Below are 21227 nucleotides of genomic sequence, written 5' to 3'. Positions count from 1 at the left end.
AAGATACGAGTCGATTGGCTGATGTGATTAATTAAAGTATTTGTTTTCAAGAAATAATATTTTTAAAGATTAACACAGTTCAGGACAACCAGGCAATTAATTATTCTATTTAGGTTAGACAAATAAAACAAATGCCATTGTACTCTTTGGTTCTTTCGGTAAAGTCACGTAGATGAAAAATAAAAATAATAAAATGAAAATAACTAAATTAAATCATGACGTTTCGGAAGCAACACAAGCTTCCGTCATCAGGTGGAACAGCCACAGCAAAATTACTTTAGTGAATAGAGAGAGATATTTGTGACAAGAGATTTTATATTCACTACAGTAATTTTGCTTTGCTATGGCTGTTCCACCTGATGACAGCAGCTTGTGTTGCCTCCGAAACGTCGTGATTTAATTTAGTTATTTTCATTTTATTATTTTAAATTTTCATCTACGCGACTTTACCGAAAGAACCAAAGAGTATGGATCCTTGCAGTCACGAAAGCTTAAAATCTAAAAGAAAAAAATGCCATTGTTTTCACAATAGCTGACTTAATGCGCACATATTACTGTCGATCATGTTGCCAGTCTATGGCTTTACACAATAAAATGCTGTTGGGTTTCAACAAGATATTACATCGATACAAATTTATTATATATTACAATAATTCACAGCCCTTTTGTCAATCCACTGGTGGATGAAGTTCTCCCCAGGCCGTGCCAGTCGTTAAGACCATAATTCACGAAGCTGGAGGCCAAGCGACAGTTCAGATATTACTTGCCATTGATGTTCGTCGTCGCTAGAAATTGAACTCGACTCACTGGGTTCAAAGAGCAGTGTACTGACCACTGCATCGCTGCTCTTCCGAAGACCATAATGGAGAGCCACAATTGTAATCACCAGTATACGTAGTGAGTGCACTGTATATTTTAATAATACAAACATTGTCATTACAAATGCAAAATGTAGTGCAATGCAGCAGTCAGACAGCTAACTTCATGGTGGTATTAACTCAACAGTTACGCCAAGTTCATGATGCCTGTTTAAAAGACAAAGCAAGGTTATTGTGGATTCGGCAAACTTAAATGTAAATGAGAAAGGCTTTGGTTTTGTTCACAATCATAAACATACAGAATAAAGCACTTGAGCGAAATATCAATATGGTTTAGCTTAGAAAGGTGCCTCTTTCATGTCCTTCCCTGTGCGGTGTTATGGTGCTCAGCTCAGTTTCAGGTCGGAAGAAACATGAAGGGCCACACCTTTGCTACACCATGGCATTCAAAAAGCATGGCTTAATAGAGCTCCGACATTACGTATACAATACGCCATTCTCACATGCTGGCGACATGAGATGACATGAAACATTATGAAAACCCCAACGTATAACAAAGGGTGAATACACGGTCTATTACACACACACATTTTTTCCCAATTGTGAAATTGCTACAATGAACAGTTATCATAAGGCACCAATCCGAATCTGTGAGAAGTGATTAAACATGTGAAAAAAGTTTTATTGTGCCAAACCACTTACATACGTAAAAAAGATTACACAATTTTATCCATAGGCTTTCAATACCAATATTATTCATAATTGGCTTCCTTTGGGTCAGGTCATCGTGTAAAAATGTGCCGTAAATCCTCCTCCACCCGACGAATTAATAAAGGTGTCACGTGAATCAAACATGTGAAAAGTATGACCGATTCAGCAGCACCACTAGTGGCGTTGTAAACTCGTAATAACCTGATGATACTGGATGAAATCTCCAGCCAAACGTCGCACCCATTGAAGTGTTGTGAGATTTCTCTATAAAAACAACACTGGTGGTGGTGCTGTTGAAGTAGTGACACATTTGCCCACGTTTGTTTCAAGCGACACTTTTATCAATTGGTTGGGTCCGGTGGAGGAGGGTTTACGACACATTAACATGATGACCCAACCAAACAGAAACCAATTATGAATCATTACAAAACATTACTAGATCAGTGTATTTTCATTGAAACAAATTCGCAAAAAGAAACTACTCTGCAAAAGTTAATAATGAAGGCTCTTTCAAAATGCATGCATTTGTCTCAAAATAACACATGCGGGAAATTACATTGGAGGATATATTTCATAACCAGAAAAGCATACATGTACACAAGGCATTCATTGTGGATATTATCAGCAAAGCGGCGTTAGAAAAACACGAGCAAGAACCTGCATTTGATAACAATGTGGTTTTACTCAAAAACGGTGCTCCTTAAATTTGGTGCTTCTTGAAACCAGAAATGTTGGTGTGGAATAGGTCATATTTTTCTACCTGTAAATACGCAATATAATCCACTAACAGGAAATACCTCCCAAGTAAGTTGGCAGAGGACTGGCCAAAGCATTTTTTTGTTAGGGTCCTCTCTTTGGGTCCCACACAGCCTGGCACAAGCACCGTGGTGACGTCACCACCACGTAATGGTGAATGGCGGTTGTTATAATTGTCAATGGCACAATAACAACTTGGAAATAATGCACATTTGTTATTCATGATGACTTGGAAAAAGGGAAATTACAGACATGGAAAATGGTGACACTATTCACGCTAACCTAACTCAATATAGACCCAGTGATCATTTAAATGCGGAGTATAAACCAAATAAACAGTGGAACACCTAGGAATGTCAAATACAACGCTTTTATTGAACTGTATAGAATGTTTTCCAAAAAGCCTTCTTAACCTGAGATACAGTTTTAAAAGGTCACATCAGAAAAAAATCAGACATCTTTTTCATGTAGCATATAACCGAGTTGCTAAGTAAACCATTCAATTTCAAGGAACAACCTCAGCGGTACTAAACGTTTAAGAATTATTATTAAAAAAAAATCATGCCCACTGGCTTACAGCACACCCTTTCATTTAATTAAACATATCAATATACCATATCAGTTCATCCCTTTGCACACTTGTATAGCCACAGATGGGGTTGAAGTTTCGTGACAATGCTCCTAGCGGGGCGATGGGAAGTGAAACTCCTTCGTGAGCATGGAGACAATGCAGGGGATTTGCTTCTTGCCGGAGAAGTGCGTGTCGCTTGAGAACGAAATGTAATCATATGCCACTTTCCGGTTGACTCGCGTGAGCAGCTGCATCAACTCCAAATTAGAATTGGCGCTCTCTTTGAGGACCTTGCAGAACGCCTGCACGAACCACGACCCCGTGGCGACGTTACGCCACGAGTAGTAGCCTAGTGAAACGAAGGCAGGTCACAGAATCATGAGTCGTCACCAAGCTTGCCCTGCCAACATACTGCCCACAGCAATAATCGTTATAGGTGAAGTGACCATAGCGGTTTGCACAGACAGCCGCGCTCACCAGGCACAGTCGAGTAGCAGTAGAGGAAGTCTGCCTCCACTGGGATGGTTTGGCGAGATATTGAGTCGGAATCGGTTTCCACATCATTATCCGCGCACGTGGTCGCCCCCTCATCAAAATCTGTCCCGCGGCATGCCTGCAATGCACGAGCAACAGCGTTCTACAGCGACCTGCACACTCTGCATATATGGGTCTCCATCAAAGTATGGGGTGGATTTCTTGCTGTGGCCGAGGATCCTACCAATGCGACATTTTTTTTTTCGCGCAGAGCAAAAAATGCTGCGCATAAACCGTCCAAATTGCATTGTTTATCCTGTTGCTTTTGGAAAGCAATTCACCAGACTGAATATCTGCATGTTGATAAGCCCTTTGAAGGTAGAATTACAACAGATACGCACAGGTATACATTTCCTCAAGTAAAAAAAAAGGCTTGTGGGTTGCAGAAATGCTGTTTATATTATAAAATGCTGGTGCCATGTCGATGATGCATCATGCAGGAAGATGGCGCCGCACCTACAGGCAGCTCTTCCCTGCTCAAGCTATCGCTCCCGGTCCCTACCTTGCTCACCCCCCCTTCTCCCCCATCCCCCTCCCACAACCCTTCTTGCGTTTCAGTTCCCTTCTTCTGTATTTCTTTATTTTTGCTACGGCACCCGAGTCGGTTTCCCGGCTCGCTGCCCTGCCCCCGCGTGGAGCCGCCCCATACTTTGGGCTTTTCCCACTCCATGGCGCACACTCGCCCGCTTGTCCGCCATCTGCCACGCCGCTGTGGCCCCGCAGTGTGCCTTCCTGCGCGTCTCCGTGCTCCTCCATGGCTCTTCGCCCGACCGTCGGGTTGCCTTCGGGGTTGCCCTGGTGGACTCCCCCCGCCTTGGTGCCGAGCCGGAGACCACCTTGCCACCGCTACGTGCGGTGCTGGGGTGCCGCTGTCGGCTCTTCACTCGCGCCGCCCTGCCAGGCGGTCGTGAGACCATGGGGCTGCCTGCTGTGCCACTTCGGGGGGGGGGGGGGGGGGGGGTCCCGCACCGTTGCGGTGGCGATGCCGCACAGCCCCGTGCCCAGGAACTGCCAGAGCTGCCCATGGCACCACCGCAGCCGGTCTAGCCTACAGCTGGGCTACATGGCGGCTGGGTGGCGCAGCCACGCCTGCCCAGCCATTCCCCCACAGCCCCGCTGTCAACCAGGGGTGCCTGGGTCGGGCTCTCACTCGCAGGCGGTCTTGCGGTCGATAAACCGCGCGGTCCCCCGATCACGCCATCTGCTGGGCTGCGTCAGCTGGCCGCTCGATGTCGCTGTGCAGTTGCTTCTCGCGACGGCATGGATGCGTTTAATTCCACTGGTCAACAAAAAAAACTTTTTTTTTCTGGCCTGGACTTTTGCAGCTGTTTTAGACTAATTTCAGGGTGCTCATTCCAAATCTGATCTCAGATTTGCTCTATCACATCTCATTTTTATGCTATCGGCATACCCCATTTGCATTGATTTTACCCGAAATTAACTCTGTCACTTATGATTGCAAGTTGTTGCGAGTCAGTGACTGCTTTAGTGTTAAAATATGGTGCTGTAATTTTAGGATAGTGTGTTTATAATATAATTTCATGTAGATATTCACATTTATTTAATATTTTTCTTCTGCAGTTTTTATTGAAAATGCAATATTTGATATCTCAAAAACCTGATGCGATAGACAAAAACCGATGCCAGATTTGGAATCAGCACCCCAAAATTACCTTAAAACCGTTGGAATACCTTATGCCAGAGAAAGTGTGTTGACCAGTGTTCTAGATTTGACAGATGCGCCCTTCCGTCGCCTTGTCCTTGTCTGTGCGTCTTGCGTCTCCCTGTCTTGCGTCTCCTTGTATGTTGTCCCCCTGTGCAGCTGTTTGTCCTTCACTTCCCTTTGAACCGGTCCCTGCCAGGTGTTGCCAGTGTCTGTCCGGGTTTATATCCCTGTGGCTGTCTGTTCGTCTCGTGTTTCTGTCCACTGTACCCATGTTTGTTTATCCGTGCCCTGGTCCCTCTGTGTTTTTGCTAACGCTGTGTCTCTGTGTTTGTCCCCCAGACACTAAGTCAGTTACTTATGCATTCACGCACCCAACCACTCACTCACCCACTTCCTCACACTACCGTGCCTGCTCACTAAACAATACACCCTCTAACTACCATTGTTTCACTCACTCATCCATTCAATCAATTCACAATTCTCCTACTAACCCATTCACACTCATACAAATTCACTCAATCATTCGCTAACTTATGCGTATTTGCTCCCCGCTCCCATGTAAACCTCTTTGCATGTCCACAACTCATTCATTCAGCTACACATGCACTCTTCTCTCGCCACTTCTTCGCTGACTACATCCAAATATAATCCCTGCATGAGTATGGAAATTAGCAGAGGTCAAGTCTTGAAAAAAGCCCAAGGTGTATGTTAGTTGCAAGCCTGAAGACATCCCACCTCTGCTAGTTTATAAGTAAATGGATAAGTAAAATGAGATAAACGCCTACATAAAGCCTTGCTGGAGAGACTTGTGTTTGAATGAATACAAAAGCCACGGTTAATTAGCCTGCAGCACCTCGTACCATCACTTGGTTAGGTCTTTCAGTTCATGCAACTACTGTACAGGTAAAACCCTAACGACCTCCACATGCGCTGCAGCCTACACCTTTCGACCAACGCCCACTGCAAGTCAACACGCATCCTGCATAGTCTACACGTGTGACACTGGCTGTAATTGGTGCTCACCAACATCAATCGGGACTTGGGTTCGTGTGTGCTTGCAAGTCTTCGTCCTTGTGCACATATAAACAAGTGTTGTGTCTGCGTGTATGACTATGCTCCTGCAGGTGATGCACCTGCCAGTCAACTTCAGTCAGTCAACCCCAAGGCACCTGGGTCTGTCACGTGACCTCTTGTCACGCGGCCTCAAAAGTGCACATAACCTAGCACAAGCGCCGTGGTGATGTCACTGCTACTTTGTTGTTGTTGACGCTCCTGTGTGCCTGAAGGGCAGCTTTTCAGATGGTAGCCACCCAAAAACCTTTTGCCCAACCTCCTGCAGCTGTGCATACCTGTATGAAGAAGAGCTTGGGTTTGCCGACAAGATGGCGGCACAGGTCTCCGCGGAAGGGGGTGGTGAGTTCGCGAATGGGCAAATAATCGTCCGTGCCGTAGATGACTCCCTCATCCCCGTGGCTCAGCAGGATACACACGAAGCATGCACATTGCCGGTGATCCTTCTCCGCAACTGCACCCAAGGCAAAGCAGCACAGTTAACAACCAATAAAATCTGTACCATTTTTATGTTACCAAGTGAGGCCCACCAAGCGGTATAGCTCTTTTTTTCAGAAGCCACCTGGCCACAAATGATAGCTCAACCAAGTGGCGGCTTATCACGTGGAAACTTATAGCTGCCAAATACTCTAAACGCATGTTTCTAAATACGGAGGGAAAAACTGAAGCACCGAGAGAAAACTCCACAGCACCACGGACAGAGAGAACACGGAAACTCCAAATATAGAGTCAGGGTCGGGGTCCAAGCCATGACCTCCTATATGCCAGGCGAGGTAGTTAACATCTTGCCACCGTGGCCTACCAATAGCACAGCAAGCTAAATAAAGGCCACAGCATTTTACAAAAAGTGTACAAACTTTCAGAAAAACAGAAAACGTGCATTCTTAATGTGTGAGGATTTTACTTGGCACAGCGGGGAGCACAGGTGGTGCATCTGCCAATCATCTCAGCCATAATATGTGCATGTTGAACTTTTCGCACCGTACGTAGCCAGCCCTGCTTATCGGAAGTGCGGGCCAATTAATGATATCTAGGTCTATCCCGAGGCCTCCTGCAAAAGCAAGCCTTTAAGACATCACGTGGCCTCAAAGTGCACAGAGCCTATTACAAGCGCTGCTGTGACATCACCGCCACTTGGTAGTGGTGAATGGCGACTGTTGTTTTACTTAATTTTCTTCCATGCAGATGTTATGTTTGTTAGATCTGTAAATATACTTACTAGGGTAATGTTATTACACCGTAGATTGTCTGTTTTTAAGCCAGAATATTTCAAAACAATTGGACCCCTTATCGCACTGTATGCCTTTATCATTACCCTCTGCGGTTCTCGCAAAAGTGTTCAAGTGAAATGCTCACAGAGAAACCTGCCGATAACCAATTAACAAAATAACTCTTTCTTTAATGAGCCCATCATGCCTTTGATGTTAAAAAAAAACTTTTTTATAGCATTAGTAAAAGTCAGCTGTGGTTGTTCTGTGAGAGATGTGTCCATGCAATGGGAATGTGTCATTTCCACCATTGCCCCAGGCTTGGAGATGGATGTCTGGGTATCTGCCCTATTGCTCGCTAAAGGAAAGACATGTTGGCTTTTTGTTCATTTAAAACGCCTCAATTGCAACCTTGACACTAATTTGCCTGTGTGACATTTATATTAAACAAGGCCATCTTTTATCCCTGGATTACATTGTTTTCTATTTTAACAAACATCTAACGTAAAATGTGTGTTTACCTTCCGTAATATACGAGACCATCTCTTTTCTTTTCATATTGTTTTTCACTTCCACTTGAAATCCGAGACCTTTGAATTGTTTTTCAAGCATATCTCGATCCACATCTGTGCCAGTTCTTTCACCCATTCCTTAACAGCAGAAAAGAAGTCAAACAGATCAGTCACCTTACATACACGGCTCTTTTGTCAATCCCCTACTGGATAACGCTCTCCCCACACCGTGCAGGTCATGGGGGTTACTTGACCATAGTTCGGCATTCTGATCGGTGTGGGTTGGTGAAGTTGCAGAGCATATAGATGCTTGAGCACAGAGGTACAGTACAACGATTGATGTTGCTCTGTTGCCCACTATGTAGCCCCGCAGCCTACAATGCCTGTATGCATAGTGGCCGCCCATCCATGCGATAGAGGCTCAACACTGCTTAGTTTATGTGATCTGATGAGATCGGCACATTCTGGGTAATTTGGTCATAGGCTCAGTCACCTTAGAACGTAGTGATAACCTTTATTATCAAATGCACATAAAATATAAAAAATGTATGAAACCATTTACACGTCTTTGCCGCTGGACGTGACAAGCCATTGTCACATGTGGATACATTAACAATTGCTCATTTTAAATGATAAATCAGTGACTTCACCATCAAGCAATCAAACTGCTAAATAAATGCAACGCAGCTCGAATCGGCACATGTGTTGTCAAAAAAGCTTTCGAAGTTTTGTCAAAAAGTAATAGAACAGATATTCGTCGAGTTAAATTATGAGTAACGCTCAAACCAATCGTAATTGGTCAAGGAACAACTAATTACATACATATGAAATATTAAAGCACTTTTTTCACTTCACTGTTAGATGAAGGCCTCAACCACAGCGCTTCGGTTATGGAGCTTCTATGACGATACTTCACCATGCCAGTTAGTGCGGGTTGATAAAGGTTGGAAAACCGATCATTTTTGTAATCGCTTTTTGCCCGCCATTACCAATAATGGTAAAACAATGATATAACAATCCTAATAGATAAAAAAAAATACCTGTGCTCCGATCAAATGTCTTGTTGTTGATGATCACACAATATCCCACATTAGAGTAGTTCATGTTATAAGCCACTGAATCCGAGAGTACTTCTTGATCCACCTCCATTTTTTCCTCCTTTCTTTTACCCGTCTTGCTGTTTGGCAAAAAAGAACAAAATACAGTAAGAGACAGAAGACAAAAAGGTGGTTCGAATTGGTGCAGCAGAATATGAAGGATAATGCGATGAATGTGGAAATTACTCAGGATAGGAATGGGTAGACAAAGAGGACCAGGGGGCTGAGTACATCAAAACCGCATAAATCCTGCGAGGCTCCTCCGAACCATGGAGTATGAAGCACAGAGTATCTGTACGTTTACCAGCCAGTTCGCAAACATGGATGTGCATCAGGGGTTGCTAGGGATACCATCGTCACCCACGCTTCAGCAGCCAATCATCTGCCAGGAAAACAAACCTTGCCAACAGTCTGTTAAAAGGCTGTCTGGGATATATTCCTTTGTCTATTTTTCACAGTGTGTGTCTGTGGGGAGATTATTTGCATATTATTTCCCGCATGCGTTTGTGTGTCAGCTGTATGCATTTGTGAGCACGTGGCTGTGTGCTTGTGTCTCTGCTTGTGTATTTGTGTCTATTCGTATTTGTGATAGTGCGTGTCTTTCTGTGTTTGTGAGAGCGCAGATATGTGTTGATATGAGTACTGGCGGACTCATGGGGAGCAAAAGCATAGCGGTTAGTATGCTGTGCTCCAGACCCGGTGAGACACGAGTTCGATTCCGGCTCATGACCAACACCGGTGACTGTTATCTGAACTGGTCCTGGGCATCCTCTAGGCCGACTCGGCCTCAAATGAGCACCTGGTGCAATGTGTAAACATCACCACTGGAGAGACAAAGGTGGCCGGGCATGGTGCTAGCTACCCACCCCCTCGTGTGCCGTGCCGGGCTTCATCGTAGGGCTGAACGATTGATCGATTTCAAATAGAAATCTCAATTTGAAACAATGCGATTAGCAAATCGCTAAATCAATGTGATTAGCGAAGTTCTATAACTTTTTGATTGGAATTGTTTTATTTTTTATATTATAACTTTATTTACATAACATAACAATTGTTCTGTTTCATTGTTCTATTTCAATTAAACATTTTAATAAATACATGTGGGAAGCAATTAATATCTTTTAAGTTCTCATCCTTGCATTAGAACATATAGAGTAGTTCATATTTTGATGGTATTATGTGGTAATGCTCCATCACATGTTTGAAATATATTACACAGTGAATATTGAATTGAAGCTTGACTTTAAAAATGTAATCGCAAATCAAATTGCAATTAGATATTTTCCCCAAATCGTTCAGCCCTACTTCATTAGGTGCTCACTAAAAGTACTTGCCCCAACAGTCTATTAAGGCTATACAGGGGATCTTTGTCTTTGTTTTGCAGACTTAAGGCTGCTCTCAGCTATCCCAACGATCTCACATAAATGTACGCATTCCTCTTGCGTAAATCCTGTAGAGAATCAGTTATGGGACGAATCTTGGCCTACATAATTGCATCAGCCACTCAGTACCCTAGCCCCCGGAAGGCAGGAAATGTCATGAAGAACAGTGCAACTTATCATATCCATGCCCTATCCATGTTTAACACCTAATATGCATGGCCCCCACTAATTCCACAAATTGGTCCTGATAAGAGTTGTGTGGAAAACCCATGCTATCCATGGTTTTTGGCAACCACGCGGGGTTGCCTTTGCCGTGTAATAACGTTCATCCATGTTTTTAATAAATTATACTCACACGGAGAACACATTTAAATGGCAGGGAATGGAAACTCAAACTAAGAAAAAAAACACAACATTTTATCCAGTAAGTTTGCATCAAATTAACAGAACATGGAAATGTTTCTGGTGGTCATTGCCGGTCAAGTATGTTATAACAAGCTGATGGTGAAACGTCATTGAGAGGTGTGATAGTACGGTATGAGAAAGTAACAATAACTATGGCGGGCAGTGAACGCAGTGCTGAGATGCTGGATGCAGTCTATTCAATAGAGCGCAATCATTATTGCCACGTATTACTTGATAATGCACCTCATGCAAGTCCAAAACAAGGCCTGGAGCACTCAACAGAATTAAGAAGCATCATTTAACGGCGCACACTTCACATAAGTAGGACACATGAACATTTCCAAAACAACAAATGGCATTGCACACACTGGAGTTTAAGCTAAACTAATACACAGAACAACTCGTGTAACAACAACTCCTGAGCACGGTGAAATGGTTACGTTATGCTCACCTTTGCAAGAAAGGGATGCCCCTTTCGCTACGGCTAGGATATGCATCAGTGGCGTCGTGCAGGGCGACTCCATCACCACCATCCGCTCCAGAATTCTTGAGCTCCTCTGTCGTGGATGGGCTACTCTTGTCTTCTTTATCAGCCATTGCAAACCAACCTGCAGCAAACGAAGCACAGTTGTTTTTAATAATAATAATAGATCAATTTATAACGCGCGCAAATTTGCAGACGTAGAGACCGCAACTCAGATGCCAAGCTCAAAGTCGCTCGAAAGCATGATTGTAGAGGTGAGTTTTTAAGTCTCTCTTGAAGGAGGCGATTGAGATGATGCTGCGAATGTGCAGAGCGATATCGTCCCAGACTGTTGGGGCTGCCACCGAGAAGCGGCGCATAGACATGACCCGAATGCTTTTGTGAATGGCTTTCAATTTTTCCAATAGACTGAAGGTTAAAATGGATAAGTTAAGTGGCTTTTTGAGAACAAATTCTTAATTGGACGCGTTTTATAAATGTGTTTGTTCAACTTGATACTTATGAAAGTCACACTAAAAATGAAAAGGGAAGTTATAAAGAGATCAATATCCTGTTTTACACCATTATCACCTGGTGAATGGTATCGATTTTCGAAAACCATTTCAAGGTTCTTAAATATAAAATTGTGGAGATGTGAACTACCTCGCCTGGTATACAAGAGGGCATTGGTTCGATCCTGAGTCTAAAGACTGTACTTTTGGACTTTGTATGGTCTCCCCGTGGTCGAGTGGATTTCTCTGGGTCCCCTGGTTTTTCCCTCGACATTTAGAAACATGCGTTTAGAGTATACATTTCCAGACGATAAACCTCTTTGTTGAGGTAGGTCACTTCTGAATAATAGCTATAATAGCTGTGGGTCTTACCCTGGAAAATAAAATAAAAATAAATAGTTTAGTTATATCTTCTTGGTTCTTTCGGTAAAATCACGTAGAAGGGAAATAATAAAATAATAAAAATTAAACATAATAAAATAAAATTTTCACGACGTTTCGGCCACAACGCAAGCAGCCGTCCTCAGGTGAAGAACAGGTCTGTCGGAAAGACAGCATCTGAATGACGTCTGAATGACGCTGTCTTTCCGACAGACCTGTTCTTCACCTGAGGACGGCTACTTGCATTGTGGCCGAAACGTCGTGAGAATTATAATTTAGTATGTTGCATTTTTTATTATTTCCCTTCTACGTGACTTTACCGAAAGAACCAAGAAGATGAATCCCTGCAGTCACGAAAGCTTTAAATCGAAATTTAGTTTAGTTATAGTTTAAAATGGCAGAGCTCCCTGTGAGGGCACTGATCAGTGGACTTTGTGTCACCGATTAAAATGCAAACATAGTCCTTCCAGATGACAATCAATACACACGCCAACAAGTATTCACAATTACAAAGGATGCTTTGTCCTGACAGCACTGTTGGGCTAGCAGGTTTAAAAATCACACACTTCCTCATCACAGGTAATGAGGAATATTTTGGAAAGCTAAAAGAAGTACACTTATAAGAATAAATAATTAGCAGAAGGGAGGGGAGAGCAATTAAGACACTCTTAAGACATACATATCGAGGCATGATAATGACTTTGACAAATCAATAGATTAATCTATATCGGATTCAATGCCCCATAAAGCTATTTGTTCAAAGGGATATCATGGCAAGCAAATATTTGTCCGTGAACTCAGGTTGGCAATTCACAGCGCAGTGTGCTAACCACTGCCACTACCCTTCAACAAACAGGCTCACCAGCAAGGTTAAATATAGGCAAACAAGCCCACGACAAACATGGCGTAGGGAGGCCTTTATCCAGCACTACATATGTACCAAGAGCGGTACATTATTATTATTTTCCAACACTTGTCATGGTCTTGAGTGGAGGTACGAGTTTCAATCAATTCTGCTGTTTAAATGTTCCATTTATTACGTAAGCAACACTTGCTAACAGAGTAATATTGTATGTTTTCATTAGAGGCCAGGAGGCTGATGCTACTTCACAACAAAGTTGATTTTATATTTCTTAATACATAAACATAAGTGCAGTGCGTGAATTTTTAAACATTTCGCATAAAACAACGGTTTACTTTATTGGCAGCTGATAAAGACACCCATTAAAAAAAAATCGCTCAAATATTTTAAAAGCACCTTCAGATGGACAATACTACCACTCCCCAAAGCAAGATAGCTTAAAATTACAATGCAGTGACGATCTGGCATATTTACTGCCATGGGTGTTGTGCAAATCAAGTACAGTATTACGAGGAAATACGTTTTAGCAAAACAATGCCTGGCCTGAAGTAAAGTCAGTCATGTGCCTTCCTACGTAATATTTACCAAAAGTTTACCAGCATCATGGTACAAATGGTACCACGTACTTGTATTTACTGAACTATAAGCTTTTTTTAACACACTTTGTTATAAATCAAGTCTTAACTCTTTTCAAGTGTGAAACCCTAATCAATGTGCTGTTATCTAATCATTATTATTACAAGGAGTGTAACATGATTACAGAGGTGTTTAAATTGATCGTTGAAAATCGCTTCTTGCAATGAGGATATGTGCATAGAATATTTCATGTAACAATGTATTATCTTCAATTCAAATTCATTGTACATAATGGGTGTTGGCTTCGTGTGATAACTTTCCGTACAACTGAAAAACATTATTGCTCCTTCCATTGGATCACGGGGGGGGGGGGGGGAAATCGTGCGAGGCGCATTTATTCACAATGTTTGAAGAGTAACAACTCTTTATGAAATACAAATTCATCACCTGTCTATTGTGTATCGCCATCCTTCACGGCCCAGTGCAGCTCCAGTGCCGCTACCACTCCTCCTGCACTTGAACCGATGTCATCGCTCCATCTCCATAGTGGTCACACTTTTGGAATGAGTTCCCTCGTTTGAGCTGCTATTCTATTACCAGTCTCATCTGTCAGCCATCATCCACTCTACTCATGTGTCCTGCCCAAACCCAGTTACGTTTCTAAATTGTCCGTAGGTTGGTGAATAAAATACAAATTAACTTGTGCTAAATTACAAACTCCATGAAATGTGTCACCTCTGAGAGATGGTGCATAATACTTCGGTGAAAAAAATGGCACGCAAAGAAGTTGTCTCACGCAGATGAACGCTTCCGTTAGCTGTTGAGGTTGTTAGGTGTTAATTTTGCGTGAATCGAAGCTGTCAGCTGTTAAGCAGTGTGGACATAAACGTTCTTTGAAATATAATTTTCTACTTGCATTTACAAATACATCAAATTGCTACAATGTATTTTACTTTTTAACAATTTTAATTACTGTACACAGAAATATGAAGATATTTAAACCCTGAAAAAACATACATATATCGAACGATAGTTGAACCATTTAATCATTTGAGTTTTAAATGTGCATTATCTGCGTGAAACAAGATTTGCTTCGCTGATTTTTATCTCACAAAAATGTGGTTTGGGTGGTGCAACTACCGTTGCGAGTACACGTCGGCAGAGAGACACGCTTTCGTCCAGCATCCCCATATGCGAAGCCCTTCTTGAGTATCATGAGAGCAGGACACGTGAGCAGAGTGAGTCAGAGGCTACTACGTACATGCACGAATGTGTTAACACCTGAGCCCCATCCATTCAGGAACTCGTTCCGTGCCATTTCAACAACAATGGGGGGGGGACGGACGAATGCCCCTAAGCCACTACATCTGAAAGATTTGTTTTTCATACCCAATAATAAATACAGAATTACCTAGGGCTGATAAACCTCACAAGCAGTCGAAACATCGATAAAGTTGGCTTTAGCTGTGCCAAGTACAAGGACACGCAAAGATTGGCCAGTAACATTACAATAAAAAACGGCCATGCGTATTTTTGTCGTAACGTTTCGTATCAAAACTCATTTCTCAATGCACCATCCCAATTAATGTACCGTTGAAATATCTATGTATGGACAAATGTTTTGAGCTGGAAGGTAATATATCTATTATAACCGTAACTGCGTTTTTACAATCTGATAAGCGTTCCTCATATTGTACAAGATGCTACCAGCTCCTAATAAAGAGAAACAAACGTAATTCTAGATTTTAAGTTTTCGTGACTGCAAGGATCCATCCTCTTTGGTTCTTTCGGTAAAGTCACGTAGATGAAAATAATAATAATAATAATAATACAATTAAAATAACTAAATTTAAATTAAATCACGACGTTTCGGAGGCAACACAAGCTTCCATCATCAGGTGGAACAGCCACAGCTGTAATTTAGTTAATTTCATTTTATTATTATTTTTCATCTACGTGACTTTACCGAAAGAACCAAGGAAAAACAAACGTAATCTCAAAGTTTCAAATACCACCCACATCTTAAGGGCAAATAGTAATTCCTAGGAATGCCTTAGACCAAAAGTCCCATCTTAAATGCCACTGTGGGTATATTCGTGCACCGTGAGTCACCCAACTGCCCATGCAGCAGACAGCAACACACCTCAGAGCTGCAGGCACAAGACAAAAGCAACGCTGAGTGTGCTGGCTGAGTCAGCCGCATGTCGTCACCACAGCGCAGCCTGCGTGCCCCAATGACCCCGCAAACTAAGTGTGTACTCAGCACGAAACTTCAATCAAGGCATTTATCACTTTTACACACTTTTCAAAATGCTTTGCCAATCGCACTGTGCTCATTTCTGACCACCACTGGGTTACTTCTGCATTTGGAACACTGGGTTACTTCTGCATGAGAAGTAACCCAGTATTCCAAATTGAACAGAAGTGCTTGGAGCCAATTTCTGTCAACAAATGTAATGTAGGACATAAAATATTCCTTCCTTGTGCTTCAGCTGCTCATTCCAATGGTAAATCCAGCTTGTGAAACTTGCTAAATAAGTAAAAATGTAGTCTAACTGGCTATGCTATGCACATCTGTATTAACGGTTTAGAGAAATTCATTCACAATTTAAGTTTGCTTGGTCAAAGATTCATACCTCTTTGGGTTTTTTTTTCGGTGAAGTCACGTAGGTGAAAAATCAAATCAAACAAATGAAGACAACTAAATTAAATCACGTGACTTTACCGGAAAAAAAAGAGTATGAATCCTTGCAGCCACGAAAGCTTCAAATCTAGAATGGTCAAATTTTTTTAAGCAAATAATTTCACCGGTAATTTTTGTTACTTTCCTTCTGGATTCTAATTTTATGCCGAAGTGAGAAATGCTCCTAAATTTCTGAGCATCTCCCCATTCATCTGCTACCATCCTCCAACCTCAATCCCCATCATCCACCATCCCCGAAAGCCAAATCCAACATGTCATATCCGACCAACTGATGGCCTCTGCTCCTCTTCACTCATCTTCACTGGTGATTTAAACGTCTATCAAACGCATTTCAATAAAGTTTCTAGTCACTCCTATGACCGACACCGCATTTGGCAGGGCTTCATCGAGCAGCGGATTGGAAAAGGCCTGTCATGTACACAAATACACATTTACATTGTGATGACTCTACAGTAGAATTGCATGTCGTCTTGCCGCTTGACTGCCTACTAATGTTAAGAGAAAAACATCGCTTGGAAGGGTCTTGTTTGTATCCACCTGAATACCAAAGCAAAGTTTCAGGCACTGTACCAACGCAGACGAATTACAAAGCCCACACTGAGGTGGATCAAACTTGCGTGCCTCCGCAGTCTAAGAGAAACATATATTTTATAAATTGCATCAGTTCATTGTGGAATGACATGGTACTTGCGACTAAATAATGTGTTGCGCATTATCATCATTTATTATTGATGTGGTGCTCAAATAAAAAAAGTTAATCTCGGAGTGCAATATCAAATATAACAATGTGAACCACAGCATAACAAACAAATATTGTAAAGCCATATATATATAGCCAATACCCAATATAATGCACTGGTAACATAAATAATTACCCAATGGTAAGGTACTTTATCATCTATCCCATCAACTGCATCCTTTGCGAGCTTTCACTCTTGATATGAATATTTCTAAAGATACAAAAACAAATCTGCGACCACCGTTTGCAAAAGAACGTCATCTTGAAAGTTCTGTGTAAAATCACGGCATATTTGTTTAGATTCTAAACACCAGTGTTACTACCTCTGAACCCTAAGCAAAGAACAGTACATCACATAAAACATACCCCAACAGATTAAATGTGAACATTTCACAACAGCTTCGTTCTATATACTGTAAATGCATTTTATGCCAAATGAAACGAGGCCTTTGGACTCTAGTACCGTAATGGCAAATGTGCATGCCCATACAATTTGGGGTGAAAATGTGCTCGTGTATTCTTTTATAACAATGGCACATAATCACCAGGCTGACATCTTTTGAGTAGTTTCGTCAACGTGTGAAATGGGCCCAAGGACTATTCACTGATAGTTTTCCGGTCATGACGACTTGCGAATGTATTAGGATGTGAACACGGAAACACGTTACCTCTCTGCCGAACGCTTATGGCAAAAGGTAAACTACTGCGAGTTATACAACAAAACAATAGATCCTCTTTTGTGATGCTGTTCATCCGATTGTCGCGGTTGGCCACATACGGTGTGAAAGAAGTTCAACGTACATGCATACATTATACTCGGTTAGTTTTGCACTAAATATTACGGAAATATCCACGAAAATTTGAGTATTACTAATACCTCTGAGTAATCAAAAGGAATAATTTTACAAAGCCAAAAATCTAATTTAGAAAATTAGATTATGAATACCGTAATCACGTTGTTCCCTAGGTGTGTATGGAATTTGATACAATTTATAATTCCAGTTAGATCATTATTTATCCATTGTGACACTGCTGTATTAAAGACGCCTTTAGGCTTCAGCGCTCTCCCCTCGAAAACATTTAACAACCCATAATAATTTGACACATTGTGTAATCCTAAAGTCACCAAGCCAGTAAAGTTGGTGTGGCTATAGAGCTCTTACATGCCAAAGGTTGATCATAAATTATACTGCTACGTTTCATCAACACAGGGTTGATACTTTTTTTTAAGAATCCAATATCAATTTTAAGTGGTAAGTCCATATATTGTTAAATCCTTTATATTAAGTTCGCTTGCTTGCTTAGGACCGTGCAAATATTTCGGTGGTTTTTTAACCCACTTCCTGTGATCCAATCGAGCTGACATTTTCCACACAGACTCGTTGTGCCTGACAATTAATGTTCGTGAAAATTTTTTTCCAAAATTTTACACTTTTTAGGACAAAAATATTATATTTAATTACCAATTGCTTAATGGTGCAATGCAATCATCTGACCCATAGGTGGCAGCCATCTCAAGCCAGAGGACGAGAGGACTCTAGCCGCCACGCATATAAAGGATTTATAGTGAAAAACTTTGTTATGGGTTATACTTATGTAGGAACTTTACACTAAATGGCAACGAGAAGAGCAATGTGTATCACCACATCAGTCTCAATTTCTAATCTGAATTAAAAAAACTGTTAAATAACTGTACTGTACAGTCATATGAATATTTCCATTTTAAATGTATAACACAACTTAAATGGGTTTTAATATGTAGATTAATTATAGAACAACTGTCAAATAGTGGTGGTTACACATTTAATCCAGCACTTTGGGAGTTGATCGATCACAGACTTCTTAAACTGACAAAACATTTTCTGTAAATTATGATATAATGTATGAAAACAAGGCTGGAAACAAATAGATATAACGTCACACAAAGGTGTGCTGCGAGCGAACAGCAGGAAGGCCCGACTCCCATCATGCCTTGCATGCACGTCATGTGACCACGACATTGCACATACGATGCTCTGAGCTTTGTCAGCTGTTCCGAGCTTGTGGTTTAGAAAAGGCTAAGAGCATTCCACATGCAATGTGGTGGGTCACACGACGTGCATGCAAGTGATGCTGGGAGTCTTGCCATCCTGCTGTTAGTGAGCATAAATCATCCCGTGTACCCTGGCTTCCTCCCATACACCTTTCATGGAGTTGCACAGCAAAGTGCCTTAGAACGTCCATCCTGACAAGCTCTGTAAGGATCATGCCATCTAAATGCATCCCATTCCTCACCTACAAATTGCAGGTGATGGCAATGTACATGTACCTACCGGCTGTAGTGTTATAGTGATGAGCACCTATGCCACTTAGCCAGTTTTAACAAAGTTAATATGTAAACCCACCACCGCCAGGAATAAGTCTACGTTAAAGGACTTTGAACATCCTGCCCAGGCAAATGTACTTAACAACACTGGCGACACAGACATAACCGTAAATCGTTTAAGTGCGTCAACAATCTATCAAACGTAGTTTCCATATTGAACATCCAATACCAATTTCAAAAGCATATTTACACAAAATATAATCTGTAGAATATATTTTCACCATGCATAAATGACCTGACTGTAACTTCATTATTGACCATGTTTAACTTATGCCAAGCACAAAGTTTAAGCCTGCCCAGAAGAGGCATCTCTGCAGAAAATAAAATGTGTGCATAACTGATTTCGCACCGTACGTAGCCAACCGTGTTAATACCTGGTCTAGACAGCACAGTGGCAATGTACACATTTCTACCACATAATAGTGGCAAGCACTCATGTGGTTGAACCAGTTCTAGCCCAGTGTAATGAATACTCACGTTAGTGCCATTTAATTATGCATTACTGGATTATTGGTTGTTCGTATAACCCAGGGGTCGGCAACCAAAATGACAAGAAGAGCCATTTCTTTCCAATTCGGTACAAAATTCAGTATTTCAAGAGCCGCAATGCATCTATGTACATACGTACATATCGTCAAGAAGCAGCCCGTAAAGAGCCGCATGCGGCTCCGGAGCCGTAGGTTGCCGACCCCTGGTATAACCCAAAAACCAAGAAAAGGAAACAATGGAAGGAAAGCCTCCCCCCCCCACCCTGTACTGAAGTGGAAAGTTACAACACTTAAATTCAGTGTTCCGGACAGAACATAGTGGGGACATGAGTGGGTACCACTTCGGACACCCATTACAATTAAATTAGACCAATGTGCAATTGCCATATTTACGTATAGTCAATGCTATATTTAATACTTCATTAGGCTTGTGGAAATCCAAAATCATACGGAATCAATAAATCTAGTTTATATACTGTACGTTATATTACTGTGGTATTACTATAACTGTGCTGAATAAACTGCACACCAATGATGAGTTTCGAATTTGAAAATGTCAGATCATTTTCAGAACGCACAAATGCAAATCGCCTAACAATTGAGTCGTCTTCCAAAGTCAGGAGACACCGCTTGGTGGGAAGTGTGGAAGTGAATTATATTTCGGATCAGGGCCCGATATACGGATTTTTCAGATGAACCCAAACATCGGCAAGGGTTCCCGACTACAGTACGACAGCACTGTGATGTGTATACACGACTTCTATGATTGTGCTGTCGAAAGATACATGCGATTACCGCACATTCTGGCATTTTTATTACTTCGCTGTCAACTATTGATGTTAATGCAGTGTGTTATATTGTATCGTGCATCGATTGTTTATTCTAATTCATTACTGTGCCACTTGGCTGTACAACCACACAACACCATGCACAGTACTGTGTACAGTACTGTATTACATACCTTTACAATGACCCAGAGAACTGCAAACCATGGTTATAGTTCAGGAAATAGCCATAGTTTTTACAACAAAACTTGATGATCCACTTTTTTCATCAGCTGACCAATCACAGATGGGCATCTTCATTCACACAGATGACAATCCATTTTTTAAATATACAGTGCATATAAACCTAAACAATGCTTTATTACATTTTACCAGGCGAGGCCCACGGAACTATTTATCTCTTTTTCAGAAGTGACCTCACCATAAATGATGGCCCAATGCAGTGGTGGCTTGTCACGTGGAAATAAATGTATAGCAGCCGAATCATCTCAAAAGCAAGTCCATTCTAAATGTGGAGGGGAAAACCCCCAGAGGTAACGGAGAGAAATCCACGCGACCACCGGGAGAGAAACATTGCGCAACTCCAAATATACAACAGCAGGCGTCAGAGGGTCCGGGTTC

The 21227-nt window shown here is 41.7% G+C and overlaps 1 protein-coding gene across 4 annotated transcripts in view; it reads right to left on the bottom strand.

Moving 5' to 3' along the window:
• Window positions 1-898: 898 nt before the first annotated feature.
• The window catches only part of LOC144720608 (caspase-3-like), a 70453-nt gene continuing 50124 nt past the window's right edge, over window positions 899-21227 (bottom strand). For 2 of the 4 annotated variants that reach the window (XM_078597467.1, XM_078597469.1), the window contains exons 2-7: window positions 11183-11339; window positions 8888-9024; window positions 7857-7985; window positions 6406-6581; window positions 3334-3469; window positions 899-3205 (exon numbers count right to left, since the gene is read on the bottom strand). In XM_078597467.1, coding sequence (XP_078453593.1) covers window positions 2967-3205; window positions 3334-3469; window positions 6406-6581; window positions 7857-7985; window positions 8888-9024; window positions 11183-11328 — 963 coding nt within the window. In that variant the 5' untranslated portion in view covers window positions 11329-11339 and the 3' untranslated portion in view covers window positions 899-2966. Of the gene's footprint in view, window positions 3206-3333; window positions 3470-6405; window positions 6582-7856; window positions 7986-8887; window positions 9025-11182; window positions 11340-13972; window positions 15306-20782; window positions 20973-21227 lie in introns of those variants that run through there. The other 2 variants (XM_078597468.1, XM_078597470.1) reach the window with 2 other exon arrangements.

The sequence above is a fragment of the Lampetra planeri genome, chromosome 9 (assembly GCF_965212315.1).
Source record: "Lampetra planeri chromosome 9, kcLamPlan1.2.h2, whole genome shotgun sequence".
Lineage (NCBI taxonomy): Eukaryota > Metazoa > Chordata > Hyperoartia > Petromyzontiformes > Petromyzontidae > Lampetra > Lampetra planeri.
The sequence above is the reverse complement of the archived record's forward strand: the minus strand, read 5'-3'. Positions and strand labels throughout refer to the sequence as shown.